The sequence below is a fragment of the Onychostoma macrolepis genome, chromosome 06 (assembly GCF_012432095.1).
Source record: "Onychostoma macrolepis isolate SWU-2019 chromosome 06, ASM1243209v1, whole genome shotgun sequence".
NCBI lineage: Eukaryota > Metazoa > Chordata > Actinopteri > Cypriniformes > Cyprinidae > Onychostoma > Onychostoma macrolepis.
Window position 1 is genome coordinate 31,607,076 of NC_081160.1, and position 23,443 is coordinate 31,630,518.

Here is a 23,443-nt window from a genome sequence, read left to right on the forward strand (position 1 = left end):
CCATTATGATTCGAAAACATAGGACAGAACTCTATACGACAAAGTGATAAAAAAATATGAGGGGAACTGAAAATGCAAGTAAATTCAAAGCAGAGAAATTTTACATACATGTTGATGAAAGATAAAAACAAACAGGCACTGATGATTCAGAAACATGCATTTAAGGAACCAGAGCTGTTAATTGGAACGATTCTCATACTTCCTATTTTGTGACCCTCATTTGTTTAATGAGCTGTTGTTTTGGATGGTAAAAAAAAAAGAAAAAAAAGAAAAGAAAAAAAAAAGAATGAAGTAAACAAGGGTAAATGAGAACACAAACTATATTAAAAAGAATAAATGAACACTGTTTTCTTAACAAACGTTAATTGCGATGCCAAAGACAGAAACAACAAAAGGTCATCTGATATTTCCCATTTCGAGGGCAAAACTAATGCCTGAGGGGCTTCTGGAGGGAAAGGATTGGGATGGAAAAATGCTGAGAGAAACAGGGACTTCTGAGAAAGAAAGACGGAGAAAAACAATGTGAAGGAGAGAGAGATTGTGAGAAGGAAGCAGTGTGTGGGAGTTTATTGAGTGGCAAACACAGCTCCCTCAAGCAAAATCATCTAATTAGATTTCCATCCAACAGCCCCCTCATGACCCTTTAAGCTGCGCGAGGCTCGGAAAGTGAGAAGCCAAGAGTCTCCCAAAAGTCTCGCACGTTCTCCAGAGTCGTCCAGGACCAAAGGTCCTCTCCGAAAGTCTTCCTCTGGCTCACAGAGGAGGAGGAAGAGGAGGATGCTGACCTCTGAGACGGATGGAGAAGTTCAAGGAAAAAGAGTTTTCATTCTATGAGTTTGCATTGGAGTGATGAGGAGAGGAACTGACGGTAGTTAGTTATCGAAGGCGATAATTAATCTGGGCACTGAAAACCTGGAAACATCCGGGTGATTTTGAGCCAGGAAAAGTCAAAGAAATTAATAAAATATTCAACAACTTATGAACAATTACATAGTAAATAAAGAACTCTCTAGTTATGCTCAGATTTAAAATATTTAATTGGCTAGGAAATGTTCTTTGCGACTGCAATCACTGTAAAATAATTCAATCACAGATGATTACATGCAAAACCACTGATCAAAAAGTGGGAACCTTGTTAAACATGCTCGCATTTCTCACTATTAAGTAGTGTTGGGAAATCTGATTCATTTGAGAGAATCAGTTCATACAGATGATTTAACAAATTGGTTCAAAAAAGAGAATTTGGGTCATTGCACGGAAACCCCAGTGCCACTTAAAAAGAAATTTCAGAAATTAATGACCAGTTTAGGAATTATGTCAAATAATATTTTTAAAATCCTTGTCATATAATCACAAATGATGGCATGGAAAATCAATAATCAAATAGTAGTTAAAAATAAAAGAGATAGACAAACAAACAAAACACTAAAAAATATAAATTAACAAATGTGTTTTTAAAGTGCAATAAAACAGCTATGCAATAAAAATTCAATAAAGTTTGCAAATTATTATTTTATTGTTACATTAAACTAACTTTTTAACCATGAATTAAACTAAACAATTATAAATATGCAGTGGCAGTACATCTGAGGAGGCAAGAGAGGACGAGCTACGAAAAAGTAGCTCAACTAAAGATTTACTGCCGTTCTGTATAGTTCACTTACTGAAAGGCAAAACTCAGATGTACACTGTAAAACCGAACAGTGAAATGAATTAAATTAAATGAGTTCACTCAAATAATAATGAAAGTTCATTGGACTTAATTTATATAAGTTCTGTAAACTCAAAATGTCGTTGTAGTAAGGTGAACTTAAAATGATTGCATTTTCTAGTTCCCAGCATGCTTTGCATCAGACAACAAGGAAAATAAATGTAGGAATTAAATGTTATTTTGTGAGTTTTTGCACAAGATTAACAAAGAGAGACATAAATTAGTACTTAAATGTTGTGTTATGTTAGGGTTTGCATAGGCTTCTGTTATGTTGGTTTTGTAGTGTTACCGTTGTGGTGAAGAGTAGAGCCTGTGGTTAGGTTGAGGATGGTCAGCAAAACTTCAAAGACTATATATACGGCATGTTCTTTGACTATTTACATGCAAGTGTTGTGAGTCTTTTAGATAACAATATTAGCATGTGCCAGTGTGTTGTTGCTAACTAGCACTTAAAGATCTGAATGAATGTGTTGTTTATGGAAGCAAGTTGTATATAATTATCATTGTGATGAATGGGGTGGGATCATGGAAACGAGGCTTGGCTCCCATTGCTCTCAGACCCACCCCACTTTAACTTTAAAAAAAATTGAGTTTGTTTCCTCAAATGTTTTGAGTATTCTTAACTTATCAGGTTTTACAGTGTGTACTGTATGTAGCAATTTAAACAATGTATTTTTTTCTTCAACTTTAAGCACTACATGAATGCCAGAACAGGCTCACTGCATGACCAATCAGAACGGATATTCAAATGACACAGCGCCATTAACTACCATCCAAACGCAGCCAAAAAATCAAAGGGAGAATAAATGTAATTTCCCTCTTACCACATAAATAACCCTCATTATCAAGGTGACCTTTCAATTACTCCTCAATTCACAATTCACATCATCCTCCTCTGAAAATCCCTCACGGAGCATCACTGCAAATGTGTTTGTCAATTTAAAACATGATTGATATATATTTTTTCTTCCAAATAATACCTTAAAAATTGATTCCTAATTCACAGCTTCAGTCCAGCTAGAACTTTCAGCAACATAATTCCTGCTATTTTCCACAGAAGTAATGAAATATAAAATCATATGTGCTTTGAATGAAATGAGGGAGGGTAAATTTGTTTTATTTTTGGCTGAAATAACCCATCTGTAGGAGTGAATTCAGCAAGGGTTCGGTCTATGTGTCACCATGCGATTGGGAGCCAATCCATCTCCACGGCCGTCTGCGCGTGTATGCGTGCGCATGGGAGCGAGAGTGTACTTTTCCCCTCAAACATTAGTCATGTAGCCGGGACTGTCCCGCGGGAGGACCAGACCCCTGTGATCTGTCACGGAGAGCCGCTCGGTGCCGTTTGATGTCTTGTGTGAAGCTGACAGGCCTCTCGTCCTCAGGCCGTTCTTAGTATTTGCCTTTCCATCCGGCCTTTCCCTGCACACGCGACTCTATATGATATCTGTCTCTCCTCATCCCATCAGCCCAAATACCACAGGGTTACGAGTGGAACGACACACGCTCACACTGCTTCACATGGCAATCTGAACAAGGGTCAGGCGTGTAGATAATCAACGAGATCATGAAGGGGGCACACCATGAATCAGAGACCTCTGGAAGGATAAACTGGAAATGTCTCTCGTACATTTGCATCTTTTTAAAAGCCCACTAAGGTAATTGTGGGAAGACGCATCACTTTGGTACTGGTACATATGGTAATGAATAATTATCAAATTAATGCACTGTGGTATTTATATTTACAGTAGCAAGCACCATGTCTTAAAAAAACAACAACAACATGGTACTATCATGGCATTTTGGAAAGTATCATGGTATTCTTGGAAAATGGTACTTCCAAGAAAACCATGGTAGTACCATGGCACATGTCCTAAAAAAATAAGGTAATACCATGGTACTATTTTTAAGCGAAGATAAATAGTTCAAAACTGTACTTACCAAAAAAAGTACCATAGTGTTACCATACTTTGGGGATACTTCTTCGAAAACCATGGTAGTACTGTGGTACATGTCTCAAAAAACAAAGGAGTACCATGGTATTATTTGTTAGTGAAGCGAAAGTTCAAAACAAGAACTTATAGAAAAAGCACTACCATTATTTTACCCAATTTTGGGTAAGAAAACTACGGTAATACCATGGTAAGTGTCCTAAAACATGGTACTACTTGTAAGTGAAGAGAAATAGTTCAAAAACAGCCCTTACAGAAAAAAGCACCATAGTGTTACCATGATTCCAGGGTTCTTTTTACATGCTGTCATGGTAATACTATGGTACTTTAGATCTAGCACAACAGTAATATGCATTTTTGGACAATAATTGTAGATGACAATACTAATGTGTGTTTTTTTTTTTTTGGCTTTTTTTAGCGCTAGCTTATTTTTCCCCACTATAAAATCAAAAGCGCGTCCCGTGGATCCCGCGGCCTGCAGATCTACCTGACACTTAAATCCGCATGAGCCCATAAACGCTTTCTCCTTCCATGTCTAACATCGGTGTCACAGCGCTGGAAGGGGAGTCGCGCCCCCTGAGCCAAAGCTGCTTATGAGCTATCGGCTAAGTCCTTTTTCATGTCTCTCGCCCTCTTTCTCTGCCTGCGTCTGATTTATTCACCTTTTACACACAAACAAATACGCTGTGTTGTCATCCTTCAAATGAGATCAAACTCCATGCATTTAGCGGCTTAAGCTAATCTGATTTCACTGTTGTTCTATAAGAAACACAAGCGGTGACGCTAGCGAGCGCTAGAGCAGAGAGAAAGGCCACGCTAGCATGGCACACCGACAAAGCTTGATAATTGGGCTAGCAGTAGTGTGTAACGTCATGTGAAATGTGAAAGCAATGTATTTTGCAAAATACTCAAGCACTTGAGTGTTTAATCTTGTACATTACTGACACTCTATCCTCCAATTTGATATTGTTAAGTGCTTTGACTTGACTTTCACAGGGGGCAATTTTATGACGAATTTCTATAGGTAATTTTTGAGGCACAATCTAATGAAGTTTGTCTTTTGCAAAACAAATTGTATTCAGCTTAGCCTAGTTAGCCAAATATCAACTAGCCTACTTAAAGAGGAAAACATAGTAAAGTCTTATGCTATTGTGAAATGTACATCAATTATAAATAGATTTAAATATATATATATATATATATATATATATATATTTTTTCCCTCAGTAACAATTTACAATCCTATTCCATTAGTTAATGTTGGTCGATTTTACAGGATTTATTAATCTTTGTTAACATTAGTTAATGAAAATAATGTTCATTGTCAGTTCATGTCCATTTATATAACATATACAACTTTTGATTTTGAAATCAACATCAAGTCAACATCAACAAGATTAATAAATCCTTTAAAAGTATTTGCTAGCTCATGCTAACTAATATAATTACGTTTACTTTTTCTCATATTATCCAACATAGTTGTGCATCATTCTGAATTGAGGTAAGTTTTTTTTATTTTATTTTATTATTATTATTATTATTTTTTTTTTATAATAATATCAATTCAGTCCAGAATTTAAATTGAGGTAGTAAATATTGCACGTTTTAATGAAGTAGAATTAAAATTAATTGAAATTATTGAAATACCACTTATAGAAATTTGGATTAGCATATGAATTATACATACTAGTTTAAATATTTTGCCAATAAATAAAAACTTTTCATCCTAGAATGCATGACTTGTGCATGACAAATTGTTCTTCCTGTCATTCAATTTCAAATTCCAATTCTATTCACACTAATAAATGAAAAGGGAAAATATGAATCATAAAGAAAAGCGCTTGATTGAGGGATACATAAATGCATTTGATCATACATATTATTTTATATATTTCAGTATAAATAAATTTTGTGGACCAGGGTGGAAGAACACTTCACTTCCCAGAATGCATCACTTCATGCCAGTTCAAATTCAATTCATATTCAGTAAATGGAAAGGGAGTAAATTCTTCAGTTCATCATTGCTATCCAATTTGAATGAGGGAAATAAAATGCATTTCTGGCCCAATTTTGAGTAGTAGTATGTACTATAGTACAGTCTACTGTAATATTTAAAGATGAAGAGTGCAATTTTTCTATTGCTTGCTGTATTCCAGAGGTGTGAATCTTGAATATCACACAATTCAATTCAATTACGATTCAGAGGACAATGATTTGGCTATAAAATGATTCTCAATGCATTTTCTCCAAATATTGTATTAATAATTACTATATTACTAATCACAATCTTTTTGCTTATCTTGGTTATGAAAAATAAGAACAATGGTGTAAATAACAAACAGTATAATAAATACAATATAAGAAAGAAATTAACAGTGCTTTACTTTTTCTTCATTTGAAATCAATTTATCAGAAGCATTCAAGTAAAGAAATAAAACAGAAATGAAATAATAAAATGTAAAAATAACCACACAGTCTTTTGTGCATTAATTACAAATATTAAAGCCAAACAATTATGTATTCATGCATGTTCTTTTGAAATAATATTTAATAAGAGTAGCCCACTTTATTTACAACAAAACAGTACATTAAAATGTATGATGTAGGCCTATTTAATCACATTTCTTTTATTTTTATGCATTTAAAAAATTATGAATAATGAATAAGTGTAAAACCGGCTCAACATGAAGAAGCAACTAGTAACAGTTTCCAACTAGTAAACCGATCTGAAAAGTGCAAACTGTAGTGCACTGTAGTGCAATCCAAACATTTGTTTGAGCAACACTGACTCAACCAGCCTGTTGAAAGCAAAAAGCAGCTATCATGATTTATTCAAGATTTATTCAAAATGCAACTTACGTAAAGAACATAAACAGGTTCCCTCTCGTGCAACTAAAAAGGATGCACATAAACCCGTCTCACCCGATCCAGTGTTTATGTGGAGGCCGAGCTTTGTGCGTCTCCTACAAAGCGCCAATCTTAGGTGAGAGATAAATGAGTGTAATTGCGTGTTCCTCCACAGGCCTAATTTCCAGCCCAATCACCAGAGTGATTAATCACGGAGCCAGAGCGTGCGTAAAGTTTTAACGCACAAGCCGCAGCGTCTCCTGGCCTCCGCGGGCGTCTCTTGCTCACCTAAGCCAATTTAGCCGACACAACGCAATGGGGGACCCTGGGGTGGCAGACTACAAATCACGTAAACATGCTACAGGTTATCGTAACGCTATTACATCGCTGAAGCTGCAGCAGGGGGCTTTCAAAGAGTCCTGCGTTTAATGAGAGAAATTTATTACGATAAGCCGTCACCGGATTGCACTTTACCTGTGTATTTGGGGGACCGAGATGCTTGCGATTTTTCACCTTAAATGCGCTTCAGAAACAGCAGGTATCATGGCCCTTCGGTTTGAAACGGTCCTGCTGAAAGATGAAACGTCTTCTGAGCTCTTATGGACTCAAACGGCATCTTTTTCAGTATATACTGGTATTGTGTTGCGCTCGGTCTTTGTTCTGTCCAGCGAGTCGGCCGGATGAAAAGCGGCTCCACAGCATGGCGCTACATCACAGGATGCATGGTGATTGTTAAGGTGTGAACACCACCCATATTGCTTTCAGTATCCACTAAAAACCTCTATCTCTGGCTCATCTAACAGGAAAAAAACATGCTCTTTTTGTGTCTCCCTTTACTTTATTCTACTTGGTAACCCTTAAAAAGTCACTGCTTGTGACACTGTGGCTTCTCACACAAATTTCCTTTTAGTTTTAGAACATTTTTGAGTATTTCAGTTTCCATATAATGTCAACATGAAATTTCAAATCATCCAGCCTTTCTTAAAAACGCGCATACACACACACACACACACACACACACACACACATATATAATTAAAAAAATAACAAAACAATATCAAATAAAATGAACGGTTTTAAAAAGACTAAAAATGTATTTTTCTTTGTCTTTTTCTAAAACTATTTTTAAAACAAAATTTTTTTAGGTATGATATGACAGCCTTAAACACTTAAGACACTGAGTAGTTTTACCTGCACATCTTTGAAAGGATATTTAGTCTTAATTTTCACAGCTGTCATTAATATTCACATGATTAAATGATTCTTTATCCCTGGGCTTTTATCCAGAAAAAGACTGGTAGTTAATTTAATGATTCACAGGTGACTTTAATTATTCACAATTGCGTTATTACTAGAGCAACTATAATTCACATGTGCATCATATTTACTGTATGCAGCATAATTTCATTGCTTAAGATTTGTTTTTTTTGTTTTTTTTTCCATAAAATGTAACTGAAATAATTAAAATTGAGTTTCAATGCTTAAAACAATCAGAGAACAACATATAAAATGGTGCTTCAAAAATTCAGCAAAAAGAGAAAACTAACAGCACACATGGGCATAAAATAAAATATTTTTTAGTCTTCCAAACGAAACTTAGCTATTTAATGGTTAAATAACTTACAAAAGAAAGCAACATTCATTCTTTTTTTTTTCCTTTTTTTCCAGGGATGAAAAATGAAGATGACAAAAGCCCTTCTTACACACAGCCAAAAATGTAGTACAAAGGTTACTAGTTCTGTACAACAAAAAAATCTCTGAGAATCCTTAATCCAGCAATAAGAGTCCTCATTCAGCACCTCTATTGTGGAACGAAGCCCTCGAGAAGAAGCACGCAAAGACACACAGAAAGGAGGAGCGCACACAATTTTCCATGACATCTCCAAAAGCAAACAAACCTTTTGTTGTTCTTTATGTTTCACGGCCGCTCTAAAAGAGGGCAGGAAAACGTTCGGCAGATCGACAAATAAACAGAGCTTTGAGGACAAAAAAAACAACTTAAAAACAAATTCTAATAATTCCAGTCAGAGAGAGAAGAATTGGAGTGATAAAGCATCATTGTCATGACAAAAATGTCATTATTTTAAAAATTCTTTGAGCAAAAATTTTCTTTTTTAATTTTTCTAATTTCAAACAAATACAGCCCCTTTTCCCCTTTAATTAATTTACATGTTTACATTCTTTTATATAATCGTAATGATGCATATGTCAATTATCTCACATCGTGACTACCGCCATTGAAAAGCACATGGCTGCATCTCATCACATCTTGAATAAAAAGACATGGCACAGTCAAATGAAGTACCTGCTCAATGACAAGTGTCTGGATTAGCAGAAATCATTCTACATGCTTCATGCAGTTTATTTACATGGAACATCATTCTATAGATTTTCATGGTCAATGGCAGTTTGAAGTGAAAAACATACTTGATGCTTTCTTCAGATGAACATTTAGTGTACTGTACTTCATAAAAGCCAGTGTAGCTCTATTTCAAAACCTTTCAAACGATCTCAAAATAGTCTCAAAAGAACCGAATGCCCTAGAAATGCATGATATCTTTAAGCTTTCAGTAGGACCAGGTAGTTCATTAAAAAATAATGAATCTTTCATCTCATTTTATAGTATATGTTAATATTTGTTAACATTCAAATTCAACAAGTTGTTAATAAACAACATTAAATATTATTATTATTATTATTGATGTTATATTACCAAATACGGTCAAAATGGTATATTATATGATTTAAAATCAACAAAAAGTTAATGAATAAAATGAAATATTGAATAATAATATTATTATTACTATTATTATTATTACTACCAAATATTGTCTTTCTATTTATTTATTTTACCAACTATTGTCAATTATTTTATTATACATATTTATGTTAACATTTAAAATCAAAAACATGTATAAGTTAAATGAAATGTTAATTCTGAATAATATATAACATTTGCTAACATTTAAAATGAACAAGTTCATAAATATAAAATAAATATAAATAAATTTTTATAAATATAATTAAACAAAAAATGTAAAATAATAAATGCATTTATTGCTATGCATTTATTAATACAATTACTTCATTTTATTTGTTTTTCCAAATATCAGCAAGCTTTTCATGGAGAGATTTGTGCGCCGTGCCAGTTTGCTAGGCAGCTCACCAGGTTTGGAGCAGAGCTTGTAATTTTTTATCTCATCAAAAATGCACTTTTTGTGCTTCACAGAAGACCGTTGGTCAGGTGGGTCTGAAACAGCATGAGGGTAAATAAAAGATGACAGAAGTCTCATTTTTGGAACATGTATTCTTCCATTCCATGAGTAAACAAAAGCGAAGATCTGCAACAAGTCGCTACAAAATCATTGCAGGTGAGTTTGCTTCACTGCTGCCGTTCTTTCGCGACTAGAGTTTATAAATTGCCTTTGGGACGAAATGTCAGACGGATCATTCTTTCAAATTGAAAAAGGTCCAAAGCAGGAGCAAAGCAATAATGAAACTATTCTGACAAAAACGGGAAAGCGATTGGCTCTGTACTAAATCTGACACACACTGATTGTTCTGCCGGACTCCAGCGCTTCGGTCCGGGTTCGGAGGTCATGCGAGGTCACGGTGCTGTATCTCTCAGACCGGTCGCATCTTAGGACGCGGCCAAATGGGAAGGAGAGAATGGTGAGTTTAGCCAAACTACATTAGCCCAGCGGGATCAGACGAGATATTGAGCTTGAGAAAAACAAATCTCGTTAGGCGTTGTAAACTGCCGTCAAAGCGAATCAGGGAGGCCGTGCTGAGTGCGGCAGTCCCACAATGCAATTAGAATCTGACCACTTCATCACGCTGCACACCTGATGTTCCCGCGCGCACCGCGATTGATATATATTAGCGGCGAGCGCAGCTGTCTGAGAGGAACTGGCTGATGTCAGATTACATATGCTTTTCATGGAAATGACAACGTTTCCTTCGCAGGTCCGTATCGCAGCTGTCAGCTTTATCAACACGACTAAGTCAGTGTCTCCTGACCGCAGATATCCTATCAAATCAGCAGTAGTGATGATTTGTGTGCGGAACCACGGATCTGGTTTCAGACGCAGATGTGATCATGTCGAGGCGTGATTTCTGATTAGACTGATGTGAGTTCTCAGGCTTTATCTCACCTGGCCAGGTTTGGCGTCCTCGCAGATCGACGCCTCGTAAGGAGTGGCCAGTTCGGGAGGGTTGTCATTCACGTCCAGGATGCGGATGCTCACCGCTGTCTGTGATGCCATGGACTGGTTATCTGAGGAGAGGCAGATTAAACCATCATCAGAGCCATCGCAACTGGACTGGAAGTTATTTGCCGCACTAAACGTTTTTAAAATATCACACTAGTTTGTGTGGGTCAACTGGAGTGACGCGAGCACAGGTTCAGTTCCTAGGAAACACACGCTTACAATCTTAATTCACTACACCATACATCACTTTAAACACATCTGACAAATGCATAAACTTACTGTAAATGCTCATTATAAAACACTGAAAAATACTATTTTTTTGTAATATCTAATCAAAATTAAAAGAAAGAATAGAGAAGTTATTTTTTATAATGATACTATTATACTTAACATCTAATGCAATAAAAAAAGAAAAGAAAAAAGAAAACAACAACAACATAAACACAGTGAATACAAAAAAATTTCCTAACAAGTTTGTTTTGTTCAACAGTGGAAATCAAAATAAACAAAAAAAGAAAGAAAGAAAGAAACTTCATAAATATACTACATGTTATCTAATGTAGGAAGAAAACAAACAAACAAAATAAACACTGAAAAAATAATATTTGTAACACATTTCTTTGTCTTGTTTTATAATTGTGCTATAATTATAATCTAATGCAGGGAAAAACAAATGGAAAAAAATGAATAAAATAAATAAACAAACAAACAATATAGATAGATAGATAGATAGATAGATAGATAGATAGATAGATAGATAGATAGATAGATAGATAGATAGATAGATAGATCTGAATGTGGCATCAGTGTATTCATAATAGAATCCCAATCACAGGAAACAATGTATCGCACATAGAATGTTACATCTAAAACAAAGAATTCTCTTAACACATGCACCGGTTGTCATGACGACGGCAGAGTTTACGCTGGCCACATCTGTGAGCGGCAGAAAAGAACAAACCCAAACACTGTGATTTTGTCTCATTAGATTCCACTGAAACACCGCAGCTGTATTTTGCATGCATTTTAAAGCGTGTATCTCAGCTTCACCATGCGTGTATGACACTGACCAGCACAACACAGCCTGCAGATGAGGACGCTTTGGATTTGGGGCTTCAAACCTCCCTAATTAAATGCCCTCAAATAATATATAAACAAAGTTTGTGTCTGAAGGCACTTCTAACCACTCTCCCAGCAGTGAATTCATCAGGAAGACAATTCTTCTGCAACAGTTTTGAGGAAATGAACAATTAGCAACTCATATTCTTAACAAAGACAAACAAGACTATACACAGAAACATTTAATGATAAGAGCTCACCGTTTGGGGCTGACATAATGACATAAAAACAGAAAAATGGATTCAATACTGGGCTGCAATATCATTTTGATCGTGGCCTTATTAAGCTACAATAAAATGGAAATATTATTGGAAAATGCGTACATAATTAGTTTCATTTAAGTTCATATAAGTAAAATTATCTAGTAATTAAAAAAGCTCTCTGTGTTGGAGGCGACTGATCCTGAGCTCATTTCTGTGCTTCATTATTTCATTAGAAATGTTTTAATTTTCATAAGAGATGCTTCTCAGCACCACAGCAGGCCACCGAGTGGGCCACCATTTTAATTGTAATGAGACATAATTACCTTTTCCTAATTAACAGTGTGTTGCTGTTATGCTTGTGTTTATTTACGGGGATGTACAGTAGTCCACGCATATTATGTGATGTAGCATATGCAAATTAGTGCTGCCTAATTTAAAAATACGCAGTTGTTTGCCTATGCATTATAAAACACAAACATATCTGTAAACCGAACACATTTTTGGTAAACCAATTTCACCCCAAAATTTAAAGAAAGAAAGATAATTTATTTTAATATTATAAATAATATCTAACACAGAAAATAAACAAACAAATAAACAAAAATTACAAAATAAAAAATATTTAAATTGCTAAATATTTATTGTGACATTATTGACTGCAGTGTTGAAAAAAAAATCTAATAAAAATCAAGTATTTTAAAGCTGAAACTATAAATTCATAATGAATTTTGAATACAGAAAAGATAAAAAAATCAGTGCTCTATAATAAAAAAAAAAAATACATACATAAATAAATATAGCAAAGTATTAATCGTGGTCGTGTTTATATATTGCCTGATATTATTCTGATTTAAATAAAATTAAAAATTAAGTATTTTAAAACAAATCTTAAAAGCTGAAACTGAATACTGAATGAATTTTGAAATGAGAAAAGCTATACCGTATGAAAAATCTGAGATTAATTGCAGAAAAAAAATAAGCAAACAAACAAGTTAAGTGGCAAAGTATTCATCACGACTTTATTTACTATATTGCCCTATACTGTGCTGATTTTGCTGATTATTGGACAAGTATTCATGAGAATCACCCAAATAAACCAAGCACATAATTCGAACTCAAAGCTCTGATCAATTGCAACAATGCATGAGGAACAGATTTCAAGTGTATTATTCCTCTAAAGCCAGCAATACTTTCTCTCAAATACTGCAATACTTTCGCTTATATAGAGCAGACATCAGAGCTATATTTAACTAGAGATGTGCGTCTGCGATATGAAGAGAAGGGATTTGAGCAGATTACAGGATGCAGGGCTTCTGTTAGCGGCCCAGCAGATGTTGGACGGCTACATATCTTCATGACATATTACCAGTCAGGCACTATATTAGAAAAGATGCTCCTCAATCCTGTTTGAAAGCATGTCGTGGAGCTCGGCACGCGACTTACACGGAAATGAAGTCTTATGGGGTTTGGCAGTACACTAAATCCAAAAGGACAGGAGGGTGATTATGAACTGCTATCTCAACGATCCTTGTCTCAAACATGTAGATAACACGGCAATAAACACTGATTGTTAGTAACGGCAAATCACAAATGACAACACAATAATACATTCTTTATATCAGATGAAGATGCACAATATGACAACATTTTTTTGCTGATTAATTGCTGTCTCAATGCACCACTGTGTTAATTAACTTGGAGGTCACAGCATATGTCTAAATATGATAGATAAAATATTACACTGAATGAAAACTTTGCATCATAAAATCAAATAAAATAAAAATGCAAAAATATTTATTGTGGTAATATTAAATATATTGTGCTGATTTAAAAAAAAAAAAAATCAAATCAAATCAAATAAATAATTTAACTTTTTATTAATTTATTTTGCAAGTATACATATAATAAAGAAATAATGGCCAGTAAAATGTATGGCAGTAAAAAAGTCACTGGCATTTGACATTTATTTTGGTCATGTGGAGGTCATTGTATATGTGTCAGACATGAGAGTTATATCTCTAGAAAACTTGAAGTGTCTACTTTGAAATGAAGCAAGTCTTATCGAAAACAAACATTCTGTGATGGAGTAATCAGTATGAAACCAACACGATGTTCAGTCTGTCCCGTCTGACTCATTATCTCTAATGAGATCCCGCCCCCGCGCGGCTCGCGCCGTTCATATGAAAATAGCCGCGTGGTAAGTGCGCACGTGCAAACGCCCAACACAAACAAAGAAGAGATCCTCATCGCGGCTACTGTTACTGTTCGCGCTGAGTAAAGGAAGGATTTCCCTCGAAAGAAGAACACCATTTCATCCAGCAGAGGAGATCAATCTGATGAGTAAGTAATGTTTCTTTTTTGCATTAGTTAACGTGTTATTGTGACATAAACTTGAACAGATTTACTAACAGTTAGTTGGGGTTTTCCCAAACGACAACATGATGAATGCTACATCTAAGAATGTTTAGACCATGTTTGTTATTAATACTCTGTTCACAAATAGATTTTAATAGCGTGCTAAACAATAATAATTAGTTTCTCAGATATAAAATATCACTTTTTATAGTACAAAGTACATCCTTTTATTGTACAAAGCATGGGCGTCGCTAGGGCATTTTTAGGGGGGCTTTAGCACCCCTGAATTTCTGCTCAGCCCCCCTAAAAATCTTGCGATTCTTTCCCTTTAAATTTCAAATGAAATTCGGCTCCTCCGCATCTTTCTGCGCGTTCTTCAATCCACAGACTGCGGTGGCGCAGAGGAGAGGACAAGGTGTGTGTTTATCGATAGATTGTTATAATATCTACATCTATGCAGTTCTTTGTCATAAATACTGTTTACAAAAAGTCATGGTTTCCAATCTACTGTAAAGTTTTCGCTGCATTCACCACTCATCACACCAACAGCTGTTTCCTTCAGCGAAAGCCCTTAACACATATGAACGCATACTTTATAAAACGATCACGTTATTGCTATTTTCATTTGGAAATTTAGCTTTCAATATAGAACATAATATTACAGTGCATGTGGCATTAACTACCATACAGTTATGCATAGAAATGATTAAAGACAGTGACCGACAGCACTCAGTCAGTGCACTCATTTTAATTGCTTGTTAATTTTTTGTACAAATTTTCAATCAATTTTTTGTAAATATTTATTTATTTTTTTGTTATTATACCCTCATTGGGGGCTGAGCCCCCCTAAAATGAAAATCCTAGAATCGTCCCTGGTACAAAGCATGCTTGAGTCTGTGGCTACAGAATCATATCATAGACTACTATAAAATCATACATACTAGATTATATGACTACAAAATCATAGTTGGGTTTTTCCCAAACTATAATTCCTGACAACAATGTTTGAAATCGTGTAAAACATTTTGAATATGATTTTAAATTTCTTACGGCGCGATGATGTTTTCATGCTCTATATAAAACAATAAAAGTAATATAAGTGTACACTGTAACATGAATGCTACGAGTCTAAGTATGTTTAGTACATGTTTATTATTAATAGCCTACTCTGTTCAGAAATAGATTTTAATAACGTGCTAAACAATAATTAGTTTCTCAGATATAAGATTTCTTTCTCTTTTTTATGATAGTACAAAGCATGTGTGAGTCTATGGCTACAAAACCTATGTATGTATGTATGTATGTATGTATGTATGTATGTATGTATGTATATACACAGATGTTCCTGATATTAACATGCTCACAAATGTTTTTTTTATTTCATTGAATCAGATACCAGCACCAGATGTATCCTGATGTCTCTTCAAACTGTTTTCCTCTGAGAGCGCTGCACCAACATCAGATGTTCAACTACACTGATATTCTATGTTAAAACAATCTCCTTTTCTACTGATTATGTTTTTTTTCTTCTTGAATCCATGGAAAGAAGTAGAAACACTTAAATAACACGCGTAAATATCAGGTATGATTTACTTGTTTCACTTGCTGAACAGAATCTGTTGCAGGAATGACTCAAAGTCTGTTCACATCTCTGTGGTTAGATCAGTGTGCACAATAATGTGTCTTTGACCTTCGTTATGTATGTTTTGATTATACTGTGTTGTAAATAAAATACAAATAATTAAAAAACTTTTTTTTCAATCTCCTCACATTCTCTCTTACCTGCCTCACAGTCACACTGATGGGCCATTAGGGGCCATTAGGGGAGGGCCCTTTGTCTCTCAGGTGAGACACACTTAACATTCATGGCCATTGCCACTCCCTCGCATATAGACCCTCGACCACAAAACATGTCTTGAAAATTTTAAATCAATATATTGTTTTCTGTGAATGAGTAAGCAGAATGATTTTCACATAATTTTAAAGTAAATATTCTAGCCTACAAGACTGATTACTCAAGTCTTGTTCAGGACTATTTAGTGTGGGTTTTTTAGCTTTATTTCAGCTACATTTTTTCCCCCAAAACTTACTAACCACGCATAATATTTTTTTTTCTAAAAAATGCAAACATGTACATCCATCTTAGTCACATATTATTGTAGCACAGTTTGTGCTGAATACAAAAAAAATTACATGTTGGTCAATAGTATGTTTTAAGTAGCTGAAATAAGCACAAATATCAGGGCATGTCAAAACATCTCAAGGGCCCCAAAATGACCTCAGACCCCAGAGGGTTAAAATATGAAACTGAATGCATCCTCTTAGTCTTTCATAACAACCAGTTTAATATAATATTTTGAAATTATAGAGTTCAGAATGGCGCTTTGCAAATCAGTTTCTCTACACATTGTGAGAAAACATATTTAAAGAAAGTCTAAACAATCTTGTATGATTCATATCCAGTCAAATGTTTGTCTCCTAAAACAGAAGAAAAGAAAGAAAAGAAAGTTCAGATTGCCTTTGGTGCATTTCTGACTCATAAGAGCTCCAGCGGGAGTTACGCGCAGAAGACAAACCTTCTCTGCGTGATAGTTGGCACTGAATTAGTAGAACTGACACAGACTGCAGACCTATGGCCTAAATATTAAATTAAACTCGTCTTGTTTTATCAGCTCTCCCGGTTGCACTAACCGTGCCTAATGAGCTTCAAATGTTGCGCAAATTGACAAAACAATATCTCTGTCCTCAACCCACGCCTGAAGACATCAGAGACGTCCAAGAGCAACAATTTGGCATGAAAGCAATAAGTGAATTTCTAGTCTGGACGAGTTTGACTCATTTAAAATAGTGTATAAAGGGCTAAATTTAACTTTGATAGTAAAAGCACTGCTGCTTTATTTTCACTGCGTCACAGCCTCTCGGACAGCCGATGTCAGATGCAATAAACGTCTGTGATCTCGGGTCATCGCTGTAGATGAAATGTGTGAATCATGTTGCTGAACTTCATCTGTCTCCTCAAGAATAAAACAACACTGACCGGTACAGTCACTTTGTCTCCTTATAAGAACTGTATGCATTAAAACCGAATGTACTGTGTTTGGAAAACTGATCAGCAACATGTCATGTTAAAAATCTGAGAGTCATATTTTTAAAATTAACTTTTTCTAATTACAAGAAATGCATGAATGAATGAATGGAAGCATGAAAGCGTGAGCGAATGAATGAATGAATGGATGGATGAATGAATGCATTCGTTATTAGTAATATAATTACAAGTAAATCATGTCTGATGGACTTCTAAAAACACCAACATTTTCTTAAAATCTATAACATAATTGATACAATTTTCTTAAAATCATTCTTAATAACATCAATTATTTGAGAAGTTTTTGGAGAATATATCTTGAATTAAGTTCTTTTTTTTTTCAACCGTAGTATAATTAAAAAGTTATAAAAACAGAAATTATATTTCTTATGTTAAAAAAGATATGTCTTATGTTATTATTAATATAAAGGAAGAGTCATGTCTGATGAACTACTATAACTACAATAAATAAATAAATAATAATAAAATAATAATGATGATGATGATGATAATAATAATACAATTATTTGAATTTATTGCAAAAATGTAAGTTTTGCATTAAAAACATAAAACATCCTTAAAATAAAAATATATTTGAGAAGCAAAATTGCATGAGATATTAAAGACGGTAGAGAATGTCTTCTATTTTATATATATATATATATATATATATATATATATATATATATAATATTATAAAGTTGGCAAAATAGTATAATAATTACATCTCTTAAAGTATTATTACTATACATAAATAGTTGATTCAATACTTTCTTAGTAATATATTTGCAATTAAAAAGATAAAACAAGTCTGATGAACTACCATAATTTAAAAAAAAAAAAAAAAAAAAAAGTTTTTCTTAATTTTTTCCATTAAAAAGATATAAACATCTTTAAAATAAAAATATATTACAGGAGCAAGCTTGCAAGAGATAATAAGACTATATTGTTTTCAGAGTCTATAACTTAAATTAAGTTCATTTTTCTAACTCTAAAATTATGAAGTGAGAGAAACAGTATTAATAATTACATCTCTTATAGTTTCATTATTATTAACACAATACATAAACAGTTGATTTAATAAATTTGTTCTTAGTAACAAGTAAACAAGAAAAATCAAGCCTGATGAATTACCATAATAACCCTTAATTAAGTTCTTGCATTAAAAAGGTATGACATCCTTAAAATAAAAAATGAAATAAAAACAATTTGAGAAGCAAAACTGCATGAGATATATGTGTTTTCTTCCCTGTTGGATTTTTTTTTTCTCTTTCTTTTCTTAGCCATAAATCTAACTAAATGTATATTTATGACTAAAGCTTCATACTTAATGCAAGCTGCCAATAGGGTGAGAAAATACATTTAATTTTGTCCTTGACGTCAAAGACTGCTCATCAAATCAAACTTTCTGGTATTTTAGAGGTCAATTACTGCATGAATGCATTCAAATCAAGAAAAAAATCTAAATCAAAATGCTGCCATTTGACGTCCAATGCAAAAGCCACTTGAGAAGATGAACTCCACCAGCAGTGAAATCCACTGGAGCTCCTCCGGTCGTACTCGCTGTACTTTGGCATTTTCATTAAAAATGAAAGCAAGGAGTTTGGCCGTGATTACAGAAATGTCATTTTTTGTTACATATAAACCCTTCTGCATTTCTAATGGCCGGAAAGGGCAAATTTTAGAGCAGGAGCCTCGAAACGGCTCAAAATCCAGAGAGAGCGCAGAGCACTTATTTTTCACTCTCCACACCAAATGTCCTTTCTGTCGAGATAAAGACACAACTGTGTTCATAGTATCTCTTTACCCTAAGGGCAAGACATGATGGTTTTTCCTCTATTTATCACCTGAAAAAGACGAAGCGAGAGAGAGAGAGCCTGTCTGCAGTTTGATATCATAGAGCCTATCAAACGCACAGAAATTATATGTCACTCTTCTTCAGCAGATAGGATTCTGTGGCGAGCCGACGGCCTGCCAGACTTTCTGACAGTAAAACTCCAGTCTGGAAGCATCGTGCCAAGACTTCGCAAAGAAGCCGCCCTGATAACTCTTTCTGGACAGCAAAGAAAATTTCATCTCCTCAAGTCGACTTCTAGCTCTGGAGCGCGGTGCGATCGGTCGACGTTTGCCACGCCTGCTTTAGTAGGACTAAACCCACAGCCTTGAAAGGATTGAAATTGTATTTATTCCCGGCCAACTGAGGCATACTGAACTGCGCTTCTGTGCATGACCAGATTTCCCAGATTTTGTCTGAAATATCATATTTACTAATATCTCCAGCAATGGCGCGTGAAACGCTCGCCGCACATCGATCTGCAGACGTAACTCTTCGATGAACACTCATTACGCTCTTGAGTGGAGTGTGAAATTTTAAAATACGAATGTACGTGGGAATTATGAAAAGCGTTTCCAAACTGGCCACTCGACGCCACATTGCCCAGCGACTCCAGATCCCATGTATTCCGCAGTGAACGAGCACAGGCTGAAATTCGCTGGGCATTCTGATTAAGCCGTTGACTTTGCTAAAGCTACTTCTTTTTCTGCAAAAAAGGACTTTATCTTGCAGCAAAACCCTGGTATTTGTGTCTGAGATTGAGATTGAAGTGCTTTCTCTCAACTTTAATATGAAAGATTTCGACTAAAACCCATGATGTGACGCAACTCTTAGAAAGAGCGATCATACGTCTTGAGAAAAACAAATGGTTTATGACTCCAGAATTGGGATCTGAATGTCAAAGCGTGAGGGTTAAAGGGGTCACGAAAGGGAGAAACAAAATGTTCTTGACACATTTGAGAGGTTTGCTGCAAGTTTCAGAATTCAAAACCAACTCCCAAATTGAAAATATGAATTATTCTTTTCTATTTTTCCGAAAACCTGGATTTGAAATCGGGACAAACTTGACATCACAATTTCTCCTTAACATGCGTCATCGTCAGGTGTAATCAAGGCATAAAAGATTGCAAACTTTATAAACTAACCTTGAGAAACATCAAGTCTGAAACTGCATTTGATGAGCTGTGATCGGTGTAATACGTTCGTACAGACATGCTTTACAGCTGTTAGTTTATGCATGAGTGAATCAAGCCAGTGACTAAACGATCAACTTTACTCTGTTCCTGTCAGAACAAAACCAGCCGTTCTCTATATTGTTTATATACAGAAAGCGATCAAAGATCAGTCTCTTTATAATCGCTGGAGCAGCAGGAGTCTGTCAGTGGTTTGATTTCTGCAGAATTTTGCATCGGTAACAGTTTACACTGCTCAACAATTTCTTAATTATTTACATTGTGTTTCCACTGAGTAAGTTATGATGGAAGTATTCGATCATTGAATCGTGTAGATATGACTTGGCTACATTGCAGCATTACAACCTTTCATGCAACAGACGTCTATCTATAATCAACACTTTTAGGTAATCACAATTAAGTAATATTGGTGGCTTTTTCAAGAGAGTTCACATGTAATGCTCTTTTTATATGCAAAGATGTTAGCCAATCACAGCAGTGGGCGTTTACATTGCGACTCACAGCAGACACGCCCCTTCCAACAAATCAGAGGGCTAAAAATTACCATTTGTATCTTAATAATGAGCATTTTGAATAGTTCACCTCACAAAATATTATAAAATCATTTTAAAATGCATTTCATGACTCCTTTAAAGGTCCCATGGCATGAAAATTTCACTTTATGAGGTTTTTTAACATTAATATGAGTTCCCCTAGCCTGCCTATGGTCCCCCAGTGGCTAGAAATGGCGATAGGTGTAAACCGAGCCCTGGGTCTCCTGCTTCGTCTTTGAGAAAATGAAAGCTCAGATGGCCCAATCTGGAATCTTCCCTTTATGTCGTCATACGGGGAAAGGTTACCTCCCCTTTCTCTGCTTTGCCCGCCCATGAGAAAATGAGCTACTTCCGTGCGAGGCGAGCGCAATATTTTTTTTTTTCTTCGAGAGACATCATGGTTTGCAAACGAGCGAAGCATGATAGTTGCTCAGTGTTTGGATGTACAAATGAACACCTAAGTATTTTTTTAGTTCCTTCATCCGAGCCTATGGCTAGCATTAGCTACATGATAATAACTGTAACAAACCAACTAAAGTACCGTATCCAGACACAATATTTTAAACTAACCATTCGGAGACGTCCTGCTGTATCCGCTGAGTTGCAACTTCTTCATCCGGTGCTTCTCCATCCGGATCAGATTCTGGGTCAAACTGAAAAGCTTGAAAGACTGTGTGTCTTTGAGCCATTGCGATACATCCACTGTCAACATTAGCGCATGGTAGCGCAAGCTGGTTAAGGCCACACCCCCACCCTCCACCTTGCCCCGCCTCTCTCGTCCTTAAAGCCACAGACACAGCAATGGCACGTCCTAAGGAAAGCTCATTGTGGGACTGGCTCATAGTGGCTGAAATTCTGCACCAAGGCTGAATTTCGGGATACAGACTTCAGATACAGTTTTAGGGACCACTTAGGCCTATACAGAAGCATCCAAAAAGCAGCATGTCATGGGACCTTTAATGTTCAGAAATGAAATGACACTTGATTTGAATTTTGCTCACACAGGGTACAACAACCTCCCTCAAAAAAGGATAATTTCTGTACTTTTTGGGGATTTGTCTGTTACACTTGTGGGGTTTCCGTTCAAAAATGACTGGCCAGCAAAAAAAGCTTAGACATTTCATTTTATACTTTATTATTACCAAATATTAGTTTAGATCAACTTGTTTTCTTTCAGTTAGCACAGGCATAGGCAGAGCGTGTGTAAGGCTTAGCCTTCCCCTGGCCACGGGTCTGAAATGAACGGGGGCTTGGGGCAAAAATGTCACCAAACTGGACAAATATGCCCCTGTACAATTGAACTAAATCTATTAAGGATGTCACGAATAAAGTGAAAATGAAATGAAAAGTGTCAATTGTGGCATTAAATATAGATCTGCTAATGATCTGCTTTTTTTTTTTTTTTTTACAGCGTTCCGAATTATATCCAATCATACACGATTCTTTTGAGCTTATTAATGCAATGGCCAATCAGATGAGTCATCGCTAATCAGTTTTTTGAGCGTGCTTAAACTCACGCTAGACTGAAGTCAGTCATGTTCTCTTATAATGTAAATGTTCTTTGCTTGCTTTCTGTATATAATCTATGTGCTGTTTGAATAACCATGGAAATGAAAGCGTTACAATTAGTAACTTAAAATGTTTTTTATTAAATTATGTTCAGGTTATATTCAAGTTCGGTCTTTATTTTTTGTGACACGACAGCCATTTCTGGAAGTCTTTTTTCCTGCCATTGAATAATAATAAAAAAAAAAGGTCATTGGACTATTTATTTCACAATTCTGACTTTTTTTCTCGTAGTTGCAAGTTTACATCTCGCAGTTCTGACTTTTTTTCTCCGAATTTTGTGATATAAACTCTAAATTCTGACTTTTTTCTTGCAATTGCGAGTTATTATAAATTGTGACTTTTCCTCCTCAGAATTGGACTTTATAACTCGCAATTTGAGTTCATAATATCTCACAATGCTGAAGAAAAAAATCAGAATTGTGAGAAGTCAGAATTAGCTATGAGATATACAATAAACTTGTAATTGCGAGAAAGATTAAGAATTGTGAGATAAAAGTCACAAATCTTGTTTTATTTGTATTCAGTGAGTACCATATGTGCTTGCCTAAACGATGGGTTATGATTTGCGCGTTAATCGATTACACTAACATTAGGCAAATTTTAGCCTTTCCCTGGAGTTGGTTCACCCTCCGCCTATGAGCACAGGTTTTACATTTCTTGATTGTACGTCTCATTGGTTTTGGAGTGAATATTGCAAAAAAAGTTTTCCGCAAATAATGCTTTTTTCACTCCAAAACTGTGATAATATAAACTGGACAATATAGCTTAATGACAGATTTTTCGAGCAATATTTACCAAATTTAAGGCTGATTTATACTTCTGTAGCCTTTA

The 23,443-nt window shown here is 35.1% G+C and overlaps 1 protein-coding gene across 3 annotated transcripts in view; it reads right to left on the reverse strand.

Moving 5' to 3' along the window:
• LOC131542803 (cadherin-22-like) overlaps nt 1–23,443 on the reverse strand; it is a 220,011-nt gene that overhangs the window by 32,102 nt on the left and 164,466 nt on the right. For all 3 annotated transcript variants that reach the window (XM_058779807.1, XM_058779808.1, XM_058779809.1), the window contains exon 9: nt 10,665–10,786. In XM_058779807.1, coding sequence (XP_058635790.1) covers nt 10,665–10,786 — 122 coding nt within the window. The remainder of the gene's footprint in view (nt 1–10,664; nt 10,787–23,443) is intronic.